This window comes from Bos indicus, chromosome 10 (genome assembly GCF_029378745.1).
Source record: "Bos indicus isolate NIAB-ARS_2022 breed Sahiwal x Tharparkar chromosome 10, NIAB-ARS_B.indTharparkar_mat_pri_1.0, whole genome shotgun sequence".
Lineage (NCBI taxonomy): Eukaryota > Metazoa > Chordata > Mammalia > Artiodactyla > Bovidae > Bos > Bos indicus.
Window position 1 is genome coordinate 37,480,421 of NC_091769.1, and position 24,342 is coordinate 37,504,762.

At 42.3% G+C, this 24,342-nt stretch overlaps 1 protein-coding gene across 1 annotated transcript in view; it reads right to left on the reverse strand.

Annotated features, from left to right (window-relative positions):
• Positions 1–24,342, reverse strand: part of VPS39 (VPS39 subunit of HOPS complex) — a 46,957-nt gene that overhangs the window by 15,292 nt on the left and 7,323 nt on the right. Inside the window, exons 2-10 of the mRNA XM_019968592.2 lie at positions 23,424–23,489; positions 14,703–14,767; positions 14,369–14,411; positions 12,884–12,978; positions 11,828–11,926; positions 11,145–11,237; positions 8,554–8,737; positions 3,201–3,321; positions 2,968–3,088 (exon numbers count right to left, since the gene is read on the reverse strand). Coding sequence (XP_019824151.1) covers positions 2,968–3,088; positions 3,201–3,321; positions 8,554–8,737; positions 11,145–11,237; positions 11,828–11,926; positions 12,884–12,978; positions 14,369–14,411; positions 14,703–14,767; positions 23,424–23,489 — 887 coding nt within the window. The remainder of the gene's footprint in view (positions 1–2,967; positions 3,089–3,200; positions 3,322–8,553; positions 8,738–11,144; positions 11,238–11,827; positions 11,927–12,883; positions 12,979–14,368; positions 14,412–14,702; positions 14,768–23,423; positions 23,490–24,342) is intronic.

The window sequence follows — 24,342 nt, forward strand, 5'->3', positions numbered from 1 at the left end:
GCATGATAAACACAAAGGTTCACTTAAGAAGACTTTCTTCTCTCTCCTTGCTATTCTCTGGATCTCTGCATTCTGTTGGGTATACCTTTCCCTTTCTCCTTTGCCTTTGCTTCTCTTCTCTTCTCAGCTACTCGTAAGGCTTCCTGAGACAACCACTTTGCCTTCCTGCATTTCTTTTTCTTGGGAATGGTTTTGGTTACCACCTCCTGTGCAATGTTATGAATCCCCGTCCATAGTTCTTCAGGCACTCTTATCTACCAGATCTAGTCCCTTAACTCTAGTCATCACCTCCACTGTATAATCATAAGGGATTTGATTTAGGTCATACCTAAATGGCCTAGTGGTTTTCCCTACTTTCTTCAATTTGAGCCTGAATTTTGCAATAAGGAGCTGATGATCTGAGCCACAGTCAGCCCCAGGTCTTGTTTTTGCTGACTGTATGGAGCTTCTCCATCTTTGGCTGCAAAGAATATAATCAATCTGATTTTGGTATGGACCATCTGGTGATGTCCATGTGTAGAGCTGTCGCTTGTGTTGTTGAAAGAGGATGTTTCATATGACCATTTTGCATTCTCTTGGCAAAACTCTGTTAGCCTTTGCCCTGCTTCACTTTATACTCCAAGGCCAAACTGGTCTGTTACTCCAGGTATCTCTTGACTTCCTACCTTTGCATTCCAGTCCCCTATGATGAAAAGGACATCTTTTTTGATATTAATTCTAAGAGGTCTTATAGGTCTTCACAGAACCGTTCAATTTCATCTTCTTTGGCATTAGTGGTTGGGGCACAGACTTGGATTACTGTGATGCTGAATGGTTTGCTTTGGAAACGAACCGAGATCATTCTGTCATTTTTGGGACTGCAATCAAGTACTGTATTTCAGATTCTTTTGTTGACAATGAGGGCTACTCCATTCCTTCTAAGGGATTCTTGCCCACAGTAGTATAGTGGTCATCTGAATTAAATTCACCCATTCCCGTTGTTGGACACAACTGAGCGACTAACATTCCTGTCCATTTTAGTTCACTGATTCCTAAAATGTTGATGTTCACTATTGCCATTTCCTGTTTGACCACATCTAATTTACTTTGATTTATGGACCTAACATTCCAGGTTCCTATGCAATACTGTTCTTTACAGGACTGGACTTAACTTTCACCAAGAGATATAACCACAACTGGGCATCATTTCCGATTTGGCTCAGCCTCTTCATTCTTTCTGGAGCAATTTCTCTGCTCTTCCTCAGTAGTATACTGGACATCTACTGACCTGGGGGGTTCATCTTTCAGTGTCATATCTTTTTGCCTTTTCATACTGTTCATGGGGTTTTCAAGGCAAGAATACTGAAGCAGTTTGCTATTCCTTTCTCCATTAGTCATGTATGGGTGTAAGAGTTGGACCATAAAGAAGGTTGAGCACCCAAGAATTGATGCTTTCGAACTATGGTGCTGGAGAAGATTCTTGAAGGTTCCTTGGACAGCAAGGAGATCAGTCAATCCTAAAGGAAACCAACCCTGAATATTCATTGGAAGGACTGGTGTTGAAGCTGAAGCTCCAATACTCTGGTGACCTGATGCGAAGAGCCAACTCATTGGAAAAGACCCTGATGTTGGGAAAGACTGAGGGCAGGAGGAGAAGGGGACGACAGGATGAGATGGTTGGATGGCATCATTGACTCAATGGACATGAATCTGAGCCAACTCAGGGAGATGGTGAAGGACAGGGAAGCCTGGCGTGCTGCAGTTCATGAGGTCTCAAAGAGTTGGACATGACTTAGCGATAGAACAACAAAAAAACACAAAAGTTAGGATAATGGCTGTGTCTGGAGCATAGCCAGAGGGATGGGATGGGGAGGGATGTACCGGTTACAGAAGTTATTTTGGGGGGGGTTAGGTGGTGGGTTTATGGGTATTCATTATTTTAAAAATGAAAAATAATTTAGGGCAATAAATGAGTGGGGAAAAAAACAGTAAGATGCTAAAATTAAATGGCGCAAGAAAGAAACAATCTATGGGATAGTAAATGTGTCTAAGTAATTAAGACTGGATTTTTGTTTTCAGTCTAGAACTTATACACCCAAAATAAAAGTTCCTCTTCAAAAGTATCCACCACATATGATTATAATCATTGTATTCCAAAATTTATGATCACTGTTTCCCTTTCAGAAATAATTTATAAGATACTCTAAAAACTGAGTTTTCCTACTATTACCTTCATAACAATTGCTTCTCTTAGTAAATTAGCACTGTCTGGTATTAATGCCTAAGTGAGGCTCAAGATGACTTTCAGTTGTTTCAATAAATTCAAATCCACTCTTTCGAGATGACAATAATCACCACTAGGGATGTTTTAAAGAATAAGGCAAGACTTGAAAGTCAATCTTCAAGAAGCATGTTGGCAATAAGAGCACCACTGAAACAAGAGCACGGTCACTACTCAGCCAAGAGCGCGAGTAGCATCCCATGTGAACATTCAAGCGGAGTGACAGCCTGAGGACTGGGGCCCTGCCGCAGGCAGCAACCTGAGGCGGGTTCAGAGTCCCTCAGGAAGGCCTGCTTATCCAAGCCCAGGAGCCTACTTGTGAAAGGGACTCGGGGAGGCTTTGGAGCTGTTGCATTCAACCAAACTGTAACCTCGACAGTTACGATTGTTATTTTGCTGTCTGTCTTTAATTTTTCAAGGCCATACCACATCTATTCAATTATTGCACTGTCCTATTAATTCTATGAAATACTATTAGTATAATTGGCATTCATTCTACATTTGATAGAGACAGTGAGATTACTTAGAGTTACATAACATAGATACTTTTATGGCAGGGTCTGATCCTGAATCCAAGCCCTCTGACTTTCAGTTCTGTGCTTATTCCACCAGTCCAAGCAAAACATGAACATCTAAACCAAAATCACCTGCCTTGAAGAGTGATGAGGAAGGCAAACTCACACCCAAATCTCAGAAACAAGACTTACTGCGAGCTGCAGAGCCAATTCAAACTGCTTGTCCTGGAGAAGCTGTTGGATTTGGGTCGCCATGGGGACTGGAATGAGTCTCCAGACAAAGTGATTACTGGCCACATAGATAATGTTTGATCTGGAGACAGGGGTAAGAGGATTAGCAAGAGAGGGCCAGTTTTATGATGACCCAGATGACTTTAAAATTTTGGAACAAGATGGCAGCTACAGTAAAGAAAGGAATTCCTTACCCGCCCGAAGTAATGAAACGGGGTCTTTGCAGTTCAATGCTCTGGACCAGAAGCCTCGGCTCAAATGTCCGGATTTCCACATATCGAGGCAACACTGCAATGATGTAGGGAGGCTGGTGCTCTGCGCGAGAGAGAACATGTTGAGTTGAGGTTCTCTCTAAGGCTTTAGATTATAGATGTTTCAGCTTCTCATTTCTAAGCTGCACTTGGATCTCCAAGTGGTCCACTAGTCAAATACCAAGCCAGGATCCTGTACTGTGATATACAAAAAAAAAAAAAAAAAAAAACTGCTTGTCTCAGTGACGCTAAGAGAAATCTCCTGCACAAAAAGGATGCATCTTAGCTTTGCTCAGAGTGACCGGACTCCATTTCTACCGTTTCCCTGAGAGGACTGGGTGAAAGTCAGCGGCTCCTTTCTCATCAGTCACGAAGCCAGGCCAAACCAAGGCCAGTGGCAGCTCCCCTAACGAGTCAGTTGGAGAACAAGGTGACATAACTTCTTTTCATCCTCTTAGGAAAGGCAAGAGGAGGGCAACTTCTTTTAATTTTTTCCTGAAAATTATTCTAAAGAGAAAAATCCACATTTCTGGTCTATGCTATCTCTGCTTGAGATCATCACATTGAAAAGATGCAAAACTCCACGTGATGCTCAATGGATCACAGAGAAGGCAGCTGGATGGCATTCTCAGTATAACCATTTTCTTACAGGAGGTAATGAGTGTGTCAAATTCATAGGAACAGAAAGTAGTATGGTGCCAGGGCAGGGGGAGAGGAAATGGGTTGATGTTTAATAGGTATAGTTTTAGTTTCACAAGAGGAAAGGCTTTGAAATCTGCACGACAATGTAAAGTAAAGTGAAGTCGCTCAGTCGTGTCCAACTCTTTGTGACCCCATGGACTGTAGCCTACCAGGCTTCTCTGTCCATTTTCCAGGCAAGAGTACTGGAGTGGGTTGCCATTTCCTTCTCCAGGGGATCTTCCTGACCCAGGGCTTGAACCCAGGTCTTCCACATTGCAAGCAGATGCTTTACCCTCTGAGTCATCAGGGAAGCTCAGCACGACAATATAAATATACATAATTCTACTGAACTGTGCACTTAAAAATGGTTATAGTGACAGATTTTATGCTATGTGCTTTTTCTAGCTACAATTAATTTTAAATTAGTAAAAAAAAAAAAATGAACCTCTAGTTGGGCTCCAAAATCACTGCAGATGGTGACTGCAGCCATGAAATTAAAAGATGCTTAGTCCTTGGAAGGAAAGTTATGACCAACCTAGATAGCATATTCAAAAGCAGAGACATTACTTTGCCAACAAAGGTTCGTTTAGTCAAGGCTATGGTTTTTTCTGTGGTCATATAGATGTGAGAGTTGGACTGTGAAGAAGGCTGAGCGCTGAAGAATTGATACTTTTGAACTGTGGTGTTGGAGAAGACTCTTGAGAATCCCTTGGACTGCAAGGAGATCCAACCAGTCCATTCTGAAGGAGATCAGCCCTGGGATTTCTTTAGAAGGAATGATGCTAAAGCTGAAACTCCAGTACTTTGGCCACCTCATGCGAAGAGTTGACTCATTGGAAAAGACTCTGATGCTGGGAGGGATTGGGGGCAGGAGAAGAAGGGGATGACAGAGGATGAGATGGCTGGATGGCATCACTGACTCGATGGACATGAGTCTGAGTGAACTCCGGGAGTTGGTGATGGATAGGGAGGCCTGGCGTGCTTCGATTCATGGGGTCACAAAGAGTCGGTCACGACTGAGCAACTGAACTGAACTAGATGGCATAACTATTATATAAAAATTTAACTTCAAAGAATATATCTATAAGAATAGCTTCTTGGTGTGATTAACTTGCTATAAATTTACTTTCTTGTCATTTACTTTCAGATAAAAGGCCTTTCATATTATACATGCTATTCATACTCTAAATGAATAGTACAATAAAAGTTCAAAACCAGAAAGGAACTCAGAAATGAGGAAACTGAGGCCTTAGTAATTCCTTCATCAGTTGAAATGCTAGTTATTATGTTGATATCTTTCATCTCACCAAAAAACAGAATTAAATAACATATTTTCCTTTTTTAATGCTGGCCTCATCTTAAAAAGCTATTACAATTTTCAGCAATTATCCTTCAAATAAAAAATAAATAAAAAATTTTAAAAAGCTATTATAATTTTTTTTCATGTTAATTTATGTAACTATGTAAAACTTCTGTCCTTGTAAAATCTGGCCTACTTTAATGGGGTCTAATTTAACAAAAGAAGCAATCTATTACAGAAACCCTTTTGGTTGTCACATTATGTCATTCATTCAGAGATGGTTTGAATCTGAGTCGTCAAACAGGGCAGACTGGTTGGCATCCAGAAGGCACATGATGAAGGGCGGACAACAACAGTGACTCTTCTGACAGCAACCACTTACTAAGAGGCTAGGATGTTTCAGGCACTGCTCATAGGGAACCAAGACATGAGCACAGAGCTCACAGAGCTCCCACAGGAACAGAGGAGACAGACAACTCATTGCATCCAGTGGGACATGCAGCTCGCATGACAGAGAAACCCGAAGGGATGGTAGGAGCGCCCAGGGGGAAGTGACTAATTCCGCCTGCGGGTCGGAGAGGACCTCTGAGAGGAAGTGTCACTGAGCAGGGGACTTGTCATAAGAGCAGGATGCTGCTGGGCAAAGAAAGGAAGAGGCAACAACCAGACGAAAGCACAGGAATGGGGAGTCTTTTCCAAATGACTGGAGCAATTAGGAAGGAAATCCAAAAAGCAGGGGATGTATGTCTACATATGCGATTTGAGTTGGGAAAGAATCTGCCTGCAATGCAGGAGACCTGGGTTCGATTCCAGGGTTGGGAAGATCCTCTGGAGAAGGAAACGGCAACCCACTCCAGTACTCTTGCTTCTTGCCTGGAGAATCTCATGAACAGAGGAACCTGGCAGGCTACAGTCCAGGGGGTTACAAGAGTCAGACACGACAGCGACTAAACCACCACCATGGCTGATTCCCTTTACTGTACAACAGAAACTAACACAACACTGTACAGCAACTACATGCCAATAAAAATTAAAATTAATTAATAAGATAGTACAATAAAAAAGAATGACTGGAGCCAAGGTACAGCAGTGAAGAGGAGAGCAGAAATACAATCCAAGTTAAAATGGACTCCATTCAGGATGAACGGAGAAATATGTACATCAACATATATATACTATCAGGTATAAGATGGATGATAGCCGGTGAGAAGCTGCTGTGAAGCACAGGGAACCCAGTCTGGTACTCTGTGATGACCTGGAGGGAAGGGATGGGGGGAAGAGAGGGAGGGAATATATGTATAATTAAGGCTGATTTGCCTTGTTATGGCACAAATCAATACAAAAATTAAAAAGAAACAAAAAAATATGTACTCTATTCAGAAAGCTAAGTCTTCTTCCTGTTGAAGGGTATTCTCTCACCCTACCTAGGAAGAATGTGTCCTCCCTGCTCATGTTAAGCCCCTAAACTTGTGAATATACATAACCTTTTTGTTGTTCAGTCACAGTCGTGTCTGACTCTTTGTGATTCCATGAACTACAGCGTGCCAGGCTTTCTTGTCTGTCGCCTATCCCAGAGTTTGCTCTAACTTATGTCCATTGCGTCAGTGACGCTCTCCAACCATCTCATCCTCTGTCTTCCCCTTCTCTTCTCGCCCTTGATCTTTACTAGCATCAGGGTCTTTTCAAATGAGTTGGCTCCTTGCATCAGGTGGCCAAAGTGTTGAAGCTTCAGCATCAGTCCTTTCAGTGAGTCCCATAAAATACTGACCTTTTGCTTTATCTTCCTTCTGGTCTGTTCATCTCTAGTCAGCACCAGAATAACCGCTGACGCTTTTATGAATTGTACCATTTAGAAATCTACTGGCCTCTTGGACCTGCGCGTGGACCCCTAACAACTGGCCCCCTCCTCATCCCTCCATAATCTACCCCACCTGTTCCATCAGGTCAGTTTCTGGATGCCTGCTCACAAACCAGCATGTCTTCTGCATTTATGCTCATTTTTTCCTGCTTAAAATGAAAGAAATTTTCCTTCAAGCTAGATCTTAAACTCCCTGCCTAGTCTAGTCCAATTTTAACAAAAATTCTTACTGACTAATTGAACAGTGAACTTCCCCTTTCTCAACTACCAAACCTCAACTCATCCGATTTCATACCCGAAGCAGCGTCTCATTTTGTCTCTTTTCCCAAGATGTAATCCTGGCCTCACGAGCGAGGGCCCTTAAAGACAGCAGGCTGGTATGCCCCTCCACAGCAGTAACTAAAATATTTAATATTCACTCTCCCAACTAAAAATGAATTGCTGCGAGCGCGGTCATGGGCTTCTAGGCAGTATCACTGCATAGTGCTGGGAGCCTGAGGCAGGCACAGGAGCAGAAACACCTGATGTGTGGGGCAGACATACTTTGAATACAATCTGTAGCCTCTAAGCTACAAAAACAAAAGCAGCAATAACCACCACATCAAAAACCTTTTAATGCTGTTATACATACCATAGGACTAAATAATTTCCAATAGTTTACAAGCTTAGTCTATTTGGCAGCAGACAAAATAAAACCATTAAAAAAGAAGGCAGGGTTCCCTGGGGGCTCAGTGGTAAAGAATCTGCTTGCCAATGCAAGAGACACGGGTTCAATCCCTGGTCCAGGAAGATCCGACATGCTGTGAAGCAAATACACCTGTATGTTACAGCTACTGACCCTGTGCTCTAGAGCCTGGGAACCACAACTACTGAAGCCTCTGGACCTAGAGACCCTGCTCTGCAACAAGAGAAGCCATGGAAATGAGAAGTCCACGCACAACTAGAGAATAGCTCCTGCTTGCTGCAACTAGAGAAAGAAAAAAAAGCCTGCATAGCAGAGAAGCCCCAGCACGACCAAAAATAAAAAATACATAAAAAATTTTTTTAATGAATGTAAAAGAAAAGGAAGTAAAAGATAAAAATAGCAGTGGACAATCACTTCCTAAAATGTGCAATTCTGTCTACATTTTCCCCCCTTTAGTCAGAAGTTGGCAAAACCCAGCTTCCTACAAAAGCCACAACAGTCTCCTTTTTTTGTGGGGGGGCCACACCGTGTAGCATGTGGGGCCTTAGCTCTCCGACTGGAGATCAAACCTGTGTCCCCTGCAGCAGAAGCATGGAAGTCCCCAGAATATCCCATTTTTAATAACCCAGAAACCCTTTTCTACTTACAAGAAGGGGAACTGAGAGCAAGTGACGCTGGAAACCAGTCTGCTAAAACTCTGAGTGGAGCCCCAATCTGCGAAAGTGGCATGGCCCCAGCCCAAAGTGGGAAACAGCAGCCATGCAGGTCTTACCCATGGCCACTGGGATGTCTGTCCAGTTCAGGGCACACTTCTGCGTGCAGATCCCCTCCTCATTGAGCACCACAGTGAGATCATCCTGACCCACAGCTACTTTTCCATCCGCCAGAGGTGCAACTAAGGGTTCCAGCTGTTTTCCTGTTGGGAAGAGCTCTTTGTTGGCCCCCTTTCCATCCACCTACAGGAAGACACAAGTGAGTCACCCAGCATTCTCCAGCCAGAGGTATGAACAAGGAGGGACGGCCTAGAAAAATCAAGTTAAAACCCCAAACCTACAGAGGCCAATAATAGTCCTTATTTGGCATAAAGAAATATTATAGTCTGTTATGACAATTTTTGAACCAGTTCTTTTTTTCTCTAACATGGAGACAAGCATCTAGCTCGGCAGCTAACAGTGTCAAGTGCTAAAGTAACTGGAACTCTCATACGATGCTGGTGAGAACACAAAATGGTATAGTAGCTTCGGCTGTTGGCTTCTTATAAAATTAAATATACACTTACCGTGGGACCCGACAATCCCATTCCTAGGCATTTGCTCAGGAGAATTGAAAAACCCATGTTTACATAAAAATCTGTGTGCAAATGTTTATAGTGGCTTTGTTTATAATGGCTAAAAATTGTAAACAACTTTGTCCTTCCATGCAATGGAAGTCATAAGAATATACTGACCCACACACAACACAGATGGATGTCAACCGCATTATGCTAAGTGAAAGAAGCCAGGCTCAAAAGGCTACATACTGTATGATACTATTTATAAGACATTCTGGAAAAGGCAAACTATAAGAGAAGAATAGATCAGTGGTGACTAGAGGTGGGGGTGTGGGAGGAAGGCTGATGTCAGAGGGAGAACATGAGGAAATTTCTTGAGGTGATGGAACTGTTCTGAATATTTTTTTTGGCTTCAAGGTATGCAGGATCTTAGTCACTCCCTCGATCAGGGATTGAACCTGAACCCCCTGCAGTGGAAGCGTGAAGCCCTAACCACTGGGCCACCAGGGAAGTCCCCAGTTCTGAACCTTGATTGTGGTGGTAGTTACACAACACTAGGCATCTGCCAAAACTCAGAACCACATATCCAAAAGAATGTTACTGTATGTAAATAAAGGAAGTAGTTTTGAATAAACTGGTCCTAAAGCAAGATTCCTCACCCTCAAAACACTCCACTCTCAAGAAGGAGACAGCACACCTAAGGCAGTCAGAGGAATGAGAGCCCTCCTCCAACTTCGGCTCCGGTCCCCCAGCCCGCACAGACTCCTCTCCGGAGCCTGTCTGCCCAGGTGCTATATACTGAGTTACAAAGCACTAACTCACCTGGTGGTGGCGGTTTAGTCACTAAGTCATATCTGACTCTTGCAACCCCGTGGACTATAGCCTGACAGGCTCCTCTGTCCATGGGATTTCCCAGGCAAGAATACTGGAGTAGGTGGTCATTCCCTTCTCCAGGGGATCTTCCCAACCAAGGGATAGAATCCACATATCCTGTATTGCAGGCAGATTCTTTACCATCTGAGCCACCAGAGAAGCCCAGTAACTACCTAGGAGCTTGCAGTTCTGATGCTGATAAAATGAGGCCAGCCCAAGAACATAAATATGGAATGAATACATTCACTAGATAAACAATGAAGAGCGAACACAGCCGAAGTAGGGAAGTAGGAGGTGGGGAGAATCTAGGATTGATTGCCAAGTCTAGATTACGAGAGGGGTATGAAGATAAGGAATTTATATTATTCTATAAAATGAACAGTATACCAACCTGGTCTACATACATATGCACACTGGAGGGAAAAAAACCAGTGTTGTGGATATTTACCACATAGGTTAAGAGAAAAAGCAGGTTACAAAACAATGTGTATAAAATGATATTTTTTGTAAACATGGAAGATGCCCATTACTAAAAGGTTAACAGTGAGTGGGAGAATTATAGATGACTTACACTTCCTTTACTGTCCTTATCTATTTTCTTATTTTCTATAATAAAAACAAAAGGCTTCCGAAATTAAAAAAAAAAAAAAATGAAAACAATTTTTACAACAAATATACTATAAGATTTGGGAAGGCAAGAAACTCAAAGTCTCAAAAATACTTAAGTTACTATTAAAATCAGGGCGTTTCCTGGTGGTCTAGTTGTTAGGATTCAGTGCTTTCTCTGCTGTGGTTTGGGTTCAATCACTGGTTGGGGAACTGAGATCCTGCAAACCAGGCAATGCAGCCAAAATTTTTAAAAAACTAAAATTAGTATATAATTCCTAACACGGAAGCCTCAAGACAGCAGCCCATGCTAATGCTACTGGACAGAGCCAAGCAGTCCTAATTATCTAGATACAGCATGTGGATAATTCACTATGTAGAGAACTGAGAGTTGATGCTGTCTGGCTTAAGATACATAGACATCTTATTTGCAAAAGACATTTAGAGCATGGAAAAGAATCAAACATACAAACATAAACCCTGTTACAGCAAAACTCTACCTAACACAGTCTCTCTACCTGCAGTTCAGAAGCATATAATCATCTCCCCCAGGTAAATTCACAGTCAACTTCCCCAAAGTAAACTGACGATATTTGCAAAATGGTAAGGTTTACCCTTATTAGGTAGTAGTCTCTCTTGAAGCCCACACAGATAGAATTTTCGCACCATGCCATGGACTTGGGCACATCCGGTACACTAAAGTCCCCCTGGAGAAGAAGAGCAAGTGTTCAACTGGAAAGATGTTAAAGGGGAAAAAAAAACAGGTGACCTTCCTGTTATTCTACTCCCATTCTGCAAAATCACCCTCACCCTCCTCTGAATACAATTCTGTTAGCACAAGACCAGGAAAGCACCCATAATAAAATATGATGAAATGGACAAGGTGCATTTAAGAAGGCTGGTGCACTGGGATGACCCAGAGGATGGTATGGGGAGGGAGGTGGGAGGGGGGTTCAGGATGGGGAACACGTGTACACCTGTGGCAGATTCATGTTGATGTATGGCAAAACCCATACAATATTGTAATTAGCCTCTAATTAAAATAAAAAAAGGTGAAAACCCATTTTGATATAAATCAATCTGTAGAGATGTAGGGCTGTGCTTCCCTTGCCTCTGAAGACCAGGAGACTGACAAATGTGCACGAGTAACTCTTAGGTATTCAGAGCGGAGCATTCATCTGGGGAGAACACTGGGTTCCTGGGCTTCAAAGGAACTGAACAGCCAATCTTTCAAGCTGTGGGTCAACTTAGCAGCAGCTCCAACCCAACCCACAGACCAGGTAACCGTGGACTTTACCTGCAACTCATGAAATTCCCTGTCTTTCCAGAAATAGAGCTGCAGCTTCTTTTTCACGGCAACACACATCCGCAACACCTCGTCCCCAGTCTCTGCGTGCTGGGAAGAGATACCCAGAGCAAATGAGGATGCGTACACTGATGACTCCAGAACGCGGGGGCGACTGATTCAGAGATTTTCTACCTTGAAATGGCTACTCATCTGAACATTCCTGTCATACAAACTCACGCTGCCAGAGAAGCTGAGCACAGCGCACACCATTCTCTCAAGATGGACTCACACCCAGCGTGCTGAGGAGCGTGTCCTCCCCATGGGCTGCTAGTGAGAGACACCGGCCCCAGCAAACCTCACAGACAGAAGTGGTTTAGAGAAGAAAATCTACACAACTGCTTCCTCCTTTTTTCCTTAAATGTTTCTTGCTCATGGCTGTCAATACCCGCAGGGGCAGGGATCAGCCTGTGGCAGTGACGGCAGGCCCGTTTTCAATCCTTTAAAGGAGCTGGGGTGGGGGGGATAGAAAATGCCTACATAAAGCAAACCGTGCAGTGTCAGTGTAGACCATAAGTGTTAATAAGTGATCAAAGCTGAGTTAGAGGGGTGAGGCAGATTGTGAAGAAGCTAAGAATGATGAGCTGGCAAAAATCGGGAGAAATGTCTTTTCTAAACAGCGAAAACTCCCTAATGACGAAGACTACAATGATACATTTAAAATATGAGTCAATTAATGCCACAGAGCTATGTTCATGTACTGTCACAGTCCTGATTCCTCACTAATGGTTTGTCCATGGCAAGTGTTTTCGGCTTTGGCTAGCTGCCTCCTGAAATACAGCGGTCCGTTGCTAATTAGCACACAGCCAGGGAATACGAATATTCTAGCATCAGGTCACATACTAAGGGGGAGGTTTCTCTAATATGATCCAAAATCAAATAGTCTCTTTGGAGCCTCTGCTGAGTTTGGATATCAATATTACATTCTTCCCATCTGCTGGGAGGGATGGTGAGGAAAGACTGTATTGATCAAAGCACAAAGTCAAATTTTATCTTCCTTGCACTTACCTGAAGGTCACATGTGAACAATGATGCTCCCTTTGCCTTGGAAACCGTAGTGATTTGTTGAAATGTCAACAGGTCATGGACGTAAATATTATTTTCTGTTTGGTAGGAGATAAAAACACCACTATAAATTATCACAATTCTCTAGGATAGCCAACTTCAAGACAAAAAAAAAAAGAACTAAATGGCAAATGTTGGTTCAAGACATTATCTTCAGTTTCACTAACATGACTTATTCTGGTCCATGAACAGGTCAAAAAAACAGGTAAGAGGTCACTTAGTCTTCTAAACTTGGATATTTTGTTTCTTTCAATTTGGGCTAGCTTGAGTAAAAGAGCTCTTTAATTTCCAAACAGCACTCTTACACTTGGTCTTTCTCAAATCTGGAAACTCCGGATGTAATATTTGTACAAAAAATTCCTTTTAAAACTACTCACGTTAGGAGGCTCCAATAAGAGAAAGGAAACACCCTATGGATTCTGTAAAAATACATGGCGAGAATTTTTTTTCCTAGCAAAGCAAGCACAATAATTTCACTTGGGCCTTCTAGCTAGTTTTAGGTACTTTAAATGTTTCTCTCTTGACTAGAAACTAAGTTTAAAAGGATTCTACTATTCAGGCCCTGGGCTGAACAAACAGCATGAGGCAAGTTTCTTCTGCTTGTCAAGAAAAGGCCTTTCTGGCCACCTCCCATGAAACTGTGGCTTTTCAAACAAGGCCTTTAATAGTCTGGCCCTGATCTCTCACCTGTCTCTAGCCACTCTCCACCATATACCTGAAGTTTGGCCACATCTCAGGGCCTTTGCTGAAGCTGTCTCCTCTGCCTTTAATGCTCTGCTGACCTCTGTCTTCCTGCTAAAAATTCTAATCACCCACTAGACACTGCTGCCCCTCCTGTTATTAAGACCCTGTACTTTTTATAAATTTTCACTGGGGCTTGTGTGCCTGCATGCTCAGTTGCTTAGTCATGTCCGACTCTCTGCAACCCTATGAACTGTAGCATGCCAGACTCCTCTGTCCATGGGATTCTCCAGGCAAGATACTTGAGTGAGTTGCCATGCCCTCCTCCAGGGGATCTTCCCAACCCAGGAATCAAACCTGGATCTCCTGCATTGCAGGTAGAATCCTCTGTTAAGTCACTGGGGAAGCTCGACTGTAACTTATCACACTGTAATATGAGTACTTTCTGTCATTTTGGTCTCAGAATCAGAACCTAAGTTTTAAAGATGGAAACCGTGTCTCATTAAATTTATCTCCCATGTCTAGAGTAAGGCACAATATATACTGAATGAATGAAATGACACTTCTTGGAGAACAGAGCTCAAGATATGGAGGATGTACTTTACCACCTGTGTACCCTGCTGTATCTGGTGAGGAATGTGTCAGTTTCACTGTTAAATAACAACTATCAAATTAACCATGAAAAGGTTAATCAGCACAGTTTCTGTTTCTTGCTATATGAAATACAAATGCAACCCCTTTTCTTACCTAACAAGCTGACCAGAATCTTAAACTGGGAGACCACATGGATCTGGAAAAGAGCAAATCGTTAGATTCAGTTAAACATTTCTGACAAGGTTCAGCGAATGTTCATTTTAACTAAAACTAAAAAGGGACTAAAAAGCCAACATCAATGGCAAGGATCTGACTTATATGCAATCACAATTTCTGCTCATGAAAGAGGATTTCAGGTATGTGATGGATGGACAGATATCCCTGCAGAAATAGGAGGACAGACAGCAGAGGATTCAAAGACGAGTAAATAATTTTACCCAAGTTCTAGCTTTGATCAGGCCTCTTAGACGTCAATATCATGACTTACCTGCTGAATCTTTTTGGAGAAGTTCTTATTGGATTTCTCTAATGTCACTTCAAACCTGTTGCAACCTATGGAAAAGAAACAAACACAGGAATACCTATAAAAAGAACCATGACAAAAAAATGCTGCTCCATGCTGCTCTCCTACATGAATCATAAAACAAAAAAAAAAAATCCTGAAAGAACAGAAGTTGGAGATCTAAAAGAGACAGTTGTCTTTACTGAGGATAGTAAGTTGCTTTTAGCTCCAATTTTAGAACAAAAGGTTTCATGCACCTCTTCCTGGCATTAGCAGAAAGGACCACACCACAGTTTACTGAAGCTGCAAGGTACTTATGAGGATTTTATCCCACATAATAGTACCTTGGCAAAGTATTTCATCAAAAGAGTGTAAAAAGTAACAGTCAAATATGGGAGCCCAAGCAATGAATCCCAGCCCAAAGTGTTCTTAGATCTAACTAACTCCCAGCAGCTACCATATGTCCTGCATCAAAGGACAGAGCAAATACCACCCCCGGAGCTAAAACAATTTAATGCTTCTACACTTACTGCCACTCTCGGGTGATGCTACACCTGCTGACACTGTTACAAAAAAAGCGGGGGAAAGTTATAGGCCTTAAAAACACGTGAAGCCCATCTTGCTGGGGTGACCAAAACACTTAGCGTCAAAAACCACCAAAGGGTCAAAAGGAATAACTATCACAGCGATAATAGCAGCTATGATTAACTAAGCAACAACTCTAGATTTTAAAATTTATGTGTATTCTCTGTGACCTCATGACCACCCCAAGAAGGAGGATTATTCCAATTTCATCTCTGAGAGACCTGACAGGTCAAGCAGTTAGAGAGCAGCTGGTGAGAGACCGCCCAGAGGCAAACTCAGGGCTGACTTTCCGTGGAGCCTGAGTAAAGCCTGCACCCTGTCACCTGCCTCCCAGCTAGAGGAGAGATTATGTACATTGCTGACCGTGCAAGTCAAGTCAGTGGAGATTCTCTGAGCAGCCACAAAGGCCCACGCCACCAAAGCCGCTCTTACTTCCTCCACATGTCCCTAAGAAGAGGAGATGAAGACGGGGCCCTGAAGTTGTGGGCGATTCAGAAACCTACTCTGTATTACGTCATTACATTTCACAAGGGAAAAAAAATCAGCCATTACTGCTTGATAAAGAGTTCTGTATTTGAAAAGGACATTATTACCTCTAACAATTCTCTTTCTAGGCAGAATTATCTAGGACAGAGAATCTCACACTTTTTGATCTCAGGACCCATTCATCTTAAAAATTACTGAGGATCAAACTTCTACATAGATTACAGCTATCAGTGTTCACTACATCAGAAATTAAAACTGAGAAATTCTAAGAACATGTATTTTGGTGGGGAGGGGTGCTATCCTGCGTCTTTGTAGCTGCACAGGTTTTTCTCTAGTTGCGGTGGGTAGGGGCTAATCTCTAGTTGTGCTGTGCCAGCTTCTCATTGTGGTGGCTTCTCTTCTTGCTGAGCACAGGCTCTAGGTAGGTGGGCTTTGTAGTCGCAATTTCCAGGCTCTAGAGCACAGGCTCAATAGTTGTGTTGCAAGGGCTTAGTTGCTCCCCAGCATGTGGGATCTTCCCAGGTCAGGGATTGAATCTGTCTCCTGCACTGGCAGGCGGATTCTTTACCACTGAAACACTGAGGGAAGCCCCTCAAAAACATGCATTAACTGACTTATAACAGTAATAAGTTCATTACATATTAGCATAAATAACATATTTTTATGAATAACAACTATTTTTCCAAATTTAAAAGAAAAGTATTGTTTTACACTTTTGTAAATCTCTTTAAGGTCTGGCAGGAGACCCTGGTTCAATTCCTGGGTTGGGAAGATCTGCTGGAGTAGGGGTAGGCTACCCACTCCAGTATTCTTGGGCTTCCCGGTGGCTCAGCTGGTAAAGAATCCACCTGCAATGTGGGAGACCTGGGTTCGATCCTGGGTTGGGAGGATCCCCTGGAGAAGGGAAAGGCTACCCACTCTAGTATTCTGGCCTCGAGAATTCCATCGACTGTATAGTCCATGGAGTCACAAAGAGTTGGACACGACTGAGTGACTTTCACTCCACTAACATAAGATAGCTGGCTCTCACATTTGTTTCTGCATTTAATCTGTTTTGCTACACTGTATGGTTAAGGTATATGACAAAAATCTGTCCTCATGTGGACATGTAGTTGAAAAAGGGAGGAATAGCTTTTTAATAGCTTTTTCAGATAATTGTGGATCTTTGATGCTAGACCAAAACTTGACAAATGGAGATTCTTGCAATCTGGAATCTGAAACCTATTAATGAACTTTTCTGTTACAGTCCATTGGTGTATTTTACATTTTGAATGGCTCTTTTATTCATGCTTTGTTTAGAAAATATTGGTTCACATAGTTATGCAGATTTTCCAAATGTTGACACATTTTGTTACAAGATTGAGAAAAAAAAAAAATCACGCTCAGTGCCCCAGTCTCATCGGAAAAAGCTTTCAGTACTGAGAAGCTGTCAAGTTCATGGGGTTGGATACAATTTTTCCACAATTCTGATTTTCTCTTGAAAGCTCTAACTTTATCATCAGTAACACTACTGCCAGTTGTTTTCTTTGAAGTGAGAGACTGTTCCATTTTTGAGAAAACATCTACCAAACACCCAAATGCTCTGAAAAACCACAATCTATCTGTTAGTCATTCTGATGCTCCATTAAATAGACGGTCAGCTCAGCTCATTTCTCCCAACAATCACATGAGAACTCTTCCATGAGATGGTCACTGGGCTGCATACCTTGCATGCAGCAGAAGTGCTTACTTGTACTTCCCATTACACCACAGAGATTATTGAAGAGGTGTTCTCAACGGCAAGATATAATAAAACTAATACTTTTTACTGCCCCTCACAGAACATGTATGCTTAGTCGCTCAGTCATGTTCAACTCTTTGCAACCCCATGGACTGCAACCCACCAGGCTCCTCTGTCCATGGGGATTCTCCAGGCAAGAATACTGGAGTGGGTTGCCATGCCCTCCTCAGTACTGGAGTGGGTTGCCATGCCCTCCTGCAGGGGATCTTCCCAACCCAGGGATCAAACCCAGGTCTCCCACATTGCAGGCAGATTCTTAACCATCTGAGTCACCAGGGGTGAAACTGGCAAAAGAAAAAAACCACTGTGAGCATACACGGGGGAGAAATACAACTGCTAGGTCAGTGTGGTGCCCCAGTTTTTTTGACACACTGTCATGAACTTGTTTTAAGGGGCAGCAGTTTTAGCTGCCGCTACTTTTAGACCATCAGTGCAAATGTCAATAAACGTCAATGAAAAAATGATAATGCTTTAGTGTTACGGTGTGAACTTAAGTTTTGACATTGTGGATCCTCTGAAAGGATTGTGGGAAACCTCCTGGGGTCTGGAAACTGTCGACTGAAAAAAAATGCACAACCTAAAAGTTGAGAATTATATTTTATTCTGTACACTTGCTCAGGACCTCAGGAAGAGCCAGGATATATAGGCGTTCAGACCGAAAACAAAACAAAACCAGGTGGTCAAACATCAAAAGAACTGCTATTTAAGAAAACCAGACTTCTCAAATTTAGTGCTTTTCTATGTATGGGAAGATACAAGAGTCTGCTGCTAAGTCGCTACAGTCATGTCCGACTCTGTGAGACCCCACAGACGGCAGCCCGCCAGGCTCCCCCGTCCCTGGGATTCTCCAGGCAAGAACACTGGAGTGGGTTGCCATTTCCTTCTCCAATGATGCATGAAAGTGAAAAGTGAAAGTGAAGTCGCTCAGTCATGTCCAACTCTTAGCAACCCCAAGGACTGCAGCCTACCAGGCTCCTCCATCCATGGGATTTTTCAGGCAAGAGTACTGGAGCGGGGAGCCATCGCCTTCTCCAAGTGTCTGGACTCACTGAAATCATTCCTCTGATATGCACCTTAACCATTTAGGGCCAGTATACTGTTTTTCAGGCTTCCCAAGTGGTGCTAGTGGTAAAGAACTCACCTGCCGATGCAGGGGACATAAGAGACGTGGGTCGATCCCTGGGTTTGGAAGATACCCTGGAGGAGGGCATGGCAACCCACTCCAGTATTCTTGCATGGAGAATCCCATAGACAGAGGAGCCTGGCAGGCTACAGTCCAAGGGGTTGCAAAGAGTCAGAAATGACACAACTGAAGCGATTGAGCACGCAAACACATATACTGTTTTCCTCCCTTCTGAATCCCCTCAGGGTGCACAGTTTGAGGCTGCAGTGGCTGATGGCTTGAGGGTCACACATCCTTTGTCCACTGTTATGGCACGTAACATTTTTCCTTCACAAGACCAAACTGTGCAAACTACTGCTCTAGGGTGAAGCATCACTGAAGTAAACATAAAATTGTTAAGACCTTAGATGAGAAGTAATCTAAAGCCTCTGTTTAAGATACCAGTAGACTGAAGTTTCTGAGTCGACTGAAGCCGAGAGATGTTTGTGAACTCACAGGATGGGGAGGGCTCAGATCAGATTGGAGTCCAAGTCCCGTTCATCCCAGTCTTTCCAGGAAATCTTATTACCCACTCTGTCCCTTTCCTCAGAAAGATAGTCTAGTTGAAAACTTATCAAGGGTTTGATAGGGAGAGAGTAAAGGGACAAACTAGGTAATTCAATAGTTAATCCCAGTAGGGGACTGTGAGTAAAGAAAAAAGTATGGGAGACCCCCGTGTAAACTAAAGACCATGCAAGAAAGCAGGTTTGTTTAAGCACATGTGTGTTAAGCCCCCTCAGTCATGTCCAACTGTTTGCAACCCCATGACTGTAGCCTGCCAGGCTCCTCTGTCCAAGGGATTTTCCAGGCAAGAATATTGGAATGGGTTGCAATGTCCTACTCCAGGGGATCTTTCTGACCTAGAGATCAAACCATGGTCTCTTATGTCTCCTGCATCTGCAGGCGGGTTTTTTACCACTAGCACCACCTGGGAACCACAAAATCACCCAAGAGAAACAGGAAACATGCCTCCAAACAATAAAACAATGGTGCATGAGACACACATCTTGCCCAGTGAGCTCAATGAATTAATGATTCCTAGGTCACACTCCTCTGCAAATACTAAAAACAAAAATATGAGGAAAAAGTGACATTATATTGAAACCTCAGATATGTTGCCATTTTTAGCATATGTTATTGCCTATTTTGTTCCCTTCTATCGCTCCATGATAGTCCCAGTTTGACCACAAAGGACAAGAAAACTCCCCGACCTGGCGTGGAGGAAGAGCAGATGACGGAAGTGTGAGATCTGCTCAAGAATGAGAAAGAAGGTGGCTTTTTCCCCTCTCCCCACTTTTCCTTTGATTAGAGAACTGTAGCCCACTAAGTTCTTAAGGTACAGCACCCTCTTGCCCACCCGACTGTAAGTCTCACAGGTGTCCTATTCTAATAAATCACTCCCTATTTTTTACTGTGCTTCTCGCTGAATTCCTTCTGTGCTGAGATATAAAGGACTGGAACTCCCAAAAAATGCCAACTAGTGGTTTTAGTTTGGAATATCTCAAATGTAGAAATGCAGCTAGTTCCATGGCTGATTCATAGAGGCCCAGGTCTATTTCTGGCTGATAAACAGAACAGAAGTGGCTTAGAACTGAGCTGTTCTCTAAGGGTATACGGAGAAGTGAGGCTTCTAATTAGAGTTTGATTTCCTAACTAAGGTAAGTTAATATTGCTATCCCAGTGACCTGTGGGGAAACTGAGGAAAAGTAACTAACCTGTCAAGGGTTACATGATGAATTGGGGAAGGAACAATCACCACCAGGGTTCCAAGTCAGATTAACATTAACATTACCAGTTTGAGCCTATACTATGTTGAAAAGTTTACTTTTAGAGTCCAGTTTTCAATTCCTCATCACTTATACAGAAATGATATATTAAACAAGTTACTTTATCAGAATGATGGCACAAAGAAGTGATTATCTTTTGGGATAAGAATATTAGATTCTCTTATCTCCCTGCCTTGTACATCATCTGAGCCCACAGTAAAGGGTCAAAACAGAGTTGCTTAATGTTGAATAAAATCAAAGGCAGGTTTAATGTTTAAATTATAGACTGGGTTGGTATCACAGAATACAAATATTCTGGCTTTGAAAAATGTAAAGCAAGGGCCAACAAAGTACTGTCTGGGGGTCAAACCTAGTCCTCCATATGTTTCTATAAATAAAGCTTTGCTGGCACACAGCCACATCCATGCTCTTTTGCTACAGTAGCAGAATAACAATGACAGAGACCTTATGACCTGAAAAGCCCCAAATATTTACTATTTCTGTAAGTAGATAAGATAGGGGCTCCCAGAGAAAGAGAATCAGTCATGGTTTTCTTGACATAAAAGAAGCCATTTTTCTTCCCCTAAGCCATTGTGTAATGTAAACCTGACCACAGTGCTTGTCCCTGCCAGGTCTCAGTAATAATGGTCTTAAGGGAACAAAAGAACAAACCTTTATCAGGCAAGAAAAGTCACAACAGCAAAAACAACAAGCAGGTATCAAGACTCCCAGTTCTGTTTCAATGGTAAAGATTAGCCTACTTTCTTGAGATTTTGCAGAATTTAACACCTGTCCCCACTACCCCTCACCCCAAAAGGATAATGATATTGATCTTCTCAGACCCTCTTGACTTCACTCAACTAAAGCTTCAACTCTCAGCTACCCAAGTCCCTTAACTTAAAAAAACTTTCCCAATTTTGCTGCTTGGGGATATGCTGCTTTGGGAAAGATCTCCTGTGTTCTCCTTAGTTGCAACAAGTAATAAATCCTTCCTTCTTCCACTCTCTTTCTTGCTTGTGTCTTTTTGCTCAACACCCACCAAGAGGCGAACCCAGTTTTGGGGTAACATTTAGTCCTTTTTTGGGAACAAGTTGGCAGACTATTGATTTAAAGTTAAAAAACTTGAAATATAGGATGTCTCCTACATACGAACATTCAAGTTGTGAACTTTCAAAGATGCAAACGTGCGTTCCATCAGCGTCAGGTTGTGCTGAAATTGCAGCCTGTGCCCTCCAATTGTGTTAGTTGGGTACCCAGGCCAACTTTGTTGGTCTTACAAACAAACAGGACTTACGAACGTGCTCTTGGAATAGAACTCGTTCATGTGTAGGGGCCTATTTTGATCTTCTGGTTTCCTTTCCTACCCCACCACTGAACTTGACTACCATCCTCCTTCCCTATTATACCAGTGAAGGGAAGCAGAATATACCACCCTGACATATGCTTCTCTGACACAAAGATTATTTTGAGCTGAAGGTAACTGAGGTGCAGCAGATACAAGAAAAGCTCTCTACCCTCCCCCATCTGCCAAAGAGCAAGACATAAATTTACAAAGGTCCCTTCTCTCCCCTCTCTACCAAGGGCAACATTTAATTTAGAGACAACTCTAGACCCTTATCAGCCTAGAGACTACACCAGAGCAATCTACCAACAACTTTATCTCCAGCTAGTTTCCCCATATATTTGCCTTCCCATAATTTGCCACTCTAGAAACTCAAAGTCCTCTTCCTTTGTCTTGGTGCTTCTCTGATTTACAGCTCCTCATCCAGTCAACCTAAGATGGGTAAGAGTAAAAAAGAATTCTTTCCTCCCTTACACCCGGTAAGATGCTCTTTTTCTCCAATATGTTACCCTTGTTACAAGCTCCAAAGAGAATGCTCTATTTCCACTCTTACAGTAAGCTATTTACTATGGAAAGTTATATACCAGGTTGAAAGCCATGAAATTCTGTTTCTTCGAATATAGCCAAATAATGACAATTTTATATGGTTCAACCTACTCTGGCTTTAACAGCTTATTCCTATAGTATGTATCTCCAGGGTATAATATACAAACATAAATTTTCTACAAACAGAACAGAAATAAAATTAGGAAAAGGGAGTGAGATGCTTCTTCCCCACTAGAGGGCACTCTAACAGAATAAACTTCAAATACTTTTAGAGGCTTCCCTGATAGCTCAGTTGGTAAAAGATTCTGCCTGCAATTCAGGAGACCCTGATTCAATTTCTGGGTTGGGAAGTTCCCCTGGAGAAGGGAAAGGCTACCCATCCCAGTATTCTGGCCTGGAGAATTCCGTGGACTGTATAGTCCATGGGGTCGCAAAGAGTTGGACACAACTGAGCGACTTTCACTTTCTACATTTTTACTGACAGAAATATTCAATTAAAGTTTTAGATTTCCAAGTCCTTGCATCCGACCCCAGGAATTTTGTGAGATACTTTATAGAAGAGGAAACTGACCGCGGAAAGGACCTACTCAGAGTCACATGTCAGAGAAGTAAAGCCTGACTAAACCCAGGTCCTCTCTGCCCTAGCCTGCCCCGAAGAAGTTTAATAAGATCTTTAAAATCAACAGCTCCTAACTTTTCTTCCCCTTCTATCACACCATTTACACAAGAATTCTATTCCTGTAATATTTCTTATTTCTGGCCTGAGTCTCCAACAAGTGAGAAGGGAAAACACATCCAGCCCCACCTCCCAGAAGGTGATATGGGAACATAGTCTGAAAAAAAGAGAAAACCCTTGAGAGTCTCACAAGTTTCTCCCCACTCCCCGCTCTTCCACTGTGCTACCACCAACCCCCACTCACCTTTTCAATGGTCCAGTAATCATTGATTTCACAGCTGTATACCAGTTGACTACCTTTTTTTTTTTTTTAACTTGAGTAGTAAGCCACTTCCTACTTGGTTCTGAAAAGTTGCCACTTACCAACGTCTTTCCGAATCCTATAGAGAAGAAGATGACCTTGTTTTGTTCCAACAAGCAGCCATTCCTCTGAAAAAGAAAAGGACCATCAGCTTTAGTAAGACCCTGTTTCCTTAGTTGGGGCTTATAATCAGAAATCAAAGGGTTGAGAAAATGAGTTGGCTTTGATAATATGTGTTTTGCAAAACTAAGAAATGTTTATATTCAAGAAATGTTTGAGAATCAAATAATTGAAAACAATATTTATTGAAGTAGGTGAGACATATCAGAGAATGAAAAATGCCGCCAGCTTCATTGTTTCAAAATGAAACTGACTAAAAATATGATAGAAGTTTATAAAATCATCAAATGGGTAGCATAAACATAAGACGAGGTATGTTTCCCTGTGCCATAGCACATGAAGCTTACAGGACTATCTCAAAAGATGGTCTAACAGATAGTATCAAGTGTGACAAAGATGTGAAGAAACTAGAATGTTCATACATTGTTCACAGGAAAATAAAATTGCAGCCCTATGGAAAACAATCTCACAGTTTCATAAAAGACTAAACACAGAGTTACTGTATGACCCAGCAATTCCAAAACCCATGGGTATACACATCATAGAAACGAAAACATATGTTCCCACAAAAAATTGTACATAAGTGTTCATAGCAGTGTTATTCACAATAGCCAAAAGGTGGAAACAGCCTAAGTATCCACCAACAGATGGGTGGATAAACAAAATGTGGCATATCCAATCAATGGAATATTCCAGTCATTAAAAGAAATGAAGTGGTGACATATGCTACAATGCGGAAGGATCTGACAATATTATACTAAATGAAAGAAGCTAGACAAAAAAGGCTACATGTTGCATGCTTCTATTATATTACATGAAATGTCCAGGATAGGCAAATCGAGAGACAGTAAGATTAGTGGT